This window comes from Poecilia formosa, unplaced genomic scaffold (assembly GCF_000485575.1).
Source record: "Poecilia formosa unplaced genomic scaffold, Poecilia_formosa-5.1.2 Scaffold786, whole genome shotgun sequence".
Lineage (NCBI taxonomy): Eukaryota > Metazoa > Chordata > Actinopteri > Cyprinodontiformes > Poeciliidae > Poecilia > Poecilia formosa.
Genome location: NW_006800725.1, coordinates 40,239 through 42,851, shown reverse-complemented (window position 1 = coordinate 42,851; position 2,613 = coordinate 40,239). Strand labels below are relative to the sequence as shown.

The 2,613-nt window shown below is 39.0% G+C and overlaps 1 protein-coding gene and 1 pseudogene across 1 annotated transcript; both read right to left on the bottom strand.

The window, feature by feature from the left end:
• Positions 1 to 4: 4 nt before the first annotated feature.
• On the bottom strand, positions 5 to 1,854 carry LOC103131552 (protocadherin alpha-5-like; the record flags this gene model as incomplete). Its single annotated transcript, XM_016666731.1, has 1 exon — positions 5 to 1,854. A coding segment is annotated over exon 1 (1,704 nt), but the record flags the coding sequence as incomplete, so codon positions are not given.
• Positions 1,855 to 2,294: 440 nt separating this feature from the next.
• The window catches only part of LOC107834822 (protocadherin gamma-A4-like), a 2,991-nt pseudogene continuing 2,672 nt past the window's right edge, over positions 2,295 to 2,613 (bottom strand).

The window sequence follows — 2,613 nt, the reverse complement described above, 5'->3', positions numbered from 1 at the left end:
AATAAGGAGCTAAAATGGTTGGATTATTATCATTTTCATCCAGAATTAAAATGTTAACAGTCACGTTGCTGCTGAGCGGAGGAACACCGGAGTCTGTGGCCTGAACCATAAACTGAAACGTCTTTAACTCCTCATAGTTAAAAGACTGCAGACTGATTATTTCTCCAGTGTCTGCTTTCACGTTAACCACGGATCCTATGCCATTATGTCTTTGATTATTATTATTATTATTACTAACTACCGAAAACGTCACCTTTCCATTTTCGTCTACATCAGGATCATCCGCAGTTAAGGTATAAACCACATCACCAACTGGTCCGTTCTCTTTCACAAAAATATTGATCACTCTTTCCTTAAAACGTGGCGCGTTGTCATTGACATCTGACACATGAACCATAATTACGCTGGTGCTGGAGAGAGGCGGCAGACCTTCGTCCATCGCTGTTATTGTTACATTATATACAGAAACCTTTTCTCTGTCAAGCGCTCCATCCACCACTAAAGAGTAATGATTTTTATACGTGTTTTTAATTTTAAAGGGTACGGCATTAATTATTTTCACCTGAACGACACTGTTTTTATCTGCGTCCGGATCTTTCACCGTTAAAAGTCCAACCATTGTGTCGAGAGGTGCATCCTCCCTCAGAACATTGACTAATGATGTTACAGATATTTCTGGTGGATTGTCGTTGATGTCTGTAATTTCAATGAGTACTTTGCAATGAGATGCTCTTGTACTTGTCCCTCTATCTTTTGCTTGGACCCGTAGTTCAACCACATTATTCCTTTCGTGGTCTAGCTCATCTTTTATATTAATCTCGCCAGTAATTGGATTAATGGAAAATTTATTGACGTTGTTATCATTATCCTGGTTTATAAAAGAATACTGAATTTCTCCATTTATCCCTTCGTCTAAGTCTCTTGCATGCACAGAAATCACAGCTGCGCCTAACGGGGTATTTTCAGGCACTCTGACTTTGTACAGAGGCTTGTCAAATACCGGGATATTATCATTAACGTCTTCTACGTTAACATTGATGAGTAATGTCCCTGATTTAGCAGGTTTACCTCCATCTGTAGCTGTCAGAGTTAATTTTATAAGTGACTGTTTTTCTCGATCTAAAGGTTTCTGCAGGACCATTTCAGCAGACACAGTTGGATCGCCTGCGTTTTGTGCATCCAGTGCAAAATGTTCATTATGGCTGAGTTTATAAGCCTTTACTGTATAAACACCGACGTCTGCGTCAAATGCCTTCGGAAGAGCAAATTTTTCTCCAGTAAAAGCCGATTCAGACACGTTCAGATCAATCTCCGGTATCCTGAACGAGGGCGTGTTGTCGTTTATATCCACAATTTTAACCTCAAACCGATAAAGATTTAGCGGAGAATTCACAATGGCTTCCACTTCCAGGGAGCATTTGGCTTTACGAGCACAGAGCTCCTCCCGGTCGAGCCTGTCTTTCACCAGAAGTGCTCCAGTCTTCATGTTCACATCAAAATACTTCTTATTAGGTCCCGAAATCTGAAAGTGTCTTTTTTCCAGTTCTTGTAAATCTAGCTGTAAATCCTTCGCCAGATTTCCAACAACCGTACCCGGACTCGACTCCTCCATAATCGAATATACAGTTTGTGCCTCTGCGACCATCAGGATGCGCAAAACAAAAAACAAATTATAAATCCAGGTCGGGGCCGTCTTCCCTCGTCCCATTATGTCCCGATCTGACAAAACACACGGAATAAATTGTAATAAATCATTCCAGGGTTAACATATTTCCATGAGTGTGGAGTCAGATCACAGCCCCTCAGTGCGGTGAGGACGTTACTCACGGCTTCCCAAACAAAGAGCTTGAAGCCCTCTCTAAAGGGAGGAGCATTGCACATGGATAAAATGTGTTAAAACGCGAACAGTTCGCAGTGACATCTTGTGGCGATTTGAAGTGAAATAAAATGTAATGAAAAGGGTATTCAACTATTATTGTGACTTTAAGTCATCCCAGACGAAATTCATTGAATTCTTCAGGAATTTATTTTAAGAAAAGGAGGTAAACAACAAGTGCTGAAGTCTCTGAGTGCCAAAGTTAAGAATTCAAAAGTTGTCACCTTCCTAAAATAATGGGCAGTATTTATTTATTTTTTAATCAAAAGTGTTTTATTATTACTATTATTATTTTTGCCTAAATCATCATTTAGCAAAAAGAGGTGTTGATTTTCTTCTTTTTTTGTCAAAATATGATTGGCAAAAATCACTTTGGCTATTGTGGTGATGAAGCGTTAGATGATAATGAATACATTTGTCATTCACTGTGAACCAAAAACACTTTCAAGAATGAAACATTCTTGAAAGTGTTTCAAGAATGTTGAAAAAAAAAAACAATTAAAAATTTGCAAATATAATGTAAGGTTTTAAACTCGGCATAACAATAATTGCATAATTGCTATGTGGTGCATAGGGAATTGAGATAATGTTTCTGAATTTCTTACCTTTTCTTTGTTTGGTAAAGTCTGAGTTCTGGTAAAAGTATCGCTCCCGTTTATACTGATCAGTTCCGCATCTGCAGGTGGAAACGGGGCGGGGCAAACCACTACGTCACTCTTCAGTGCGTCTGAGCTGAA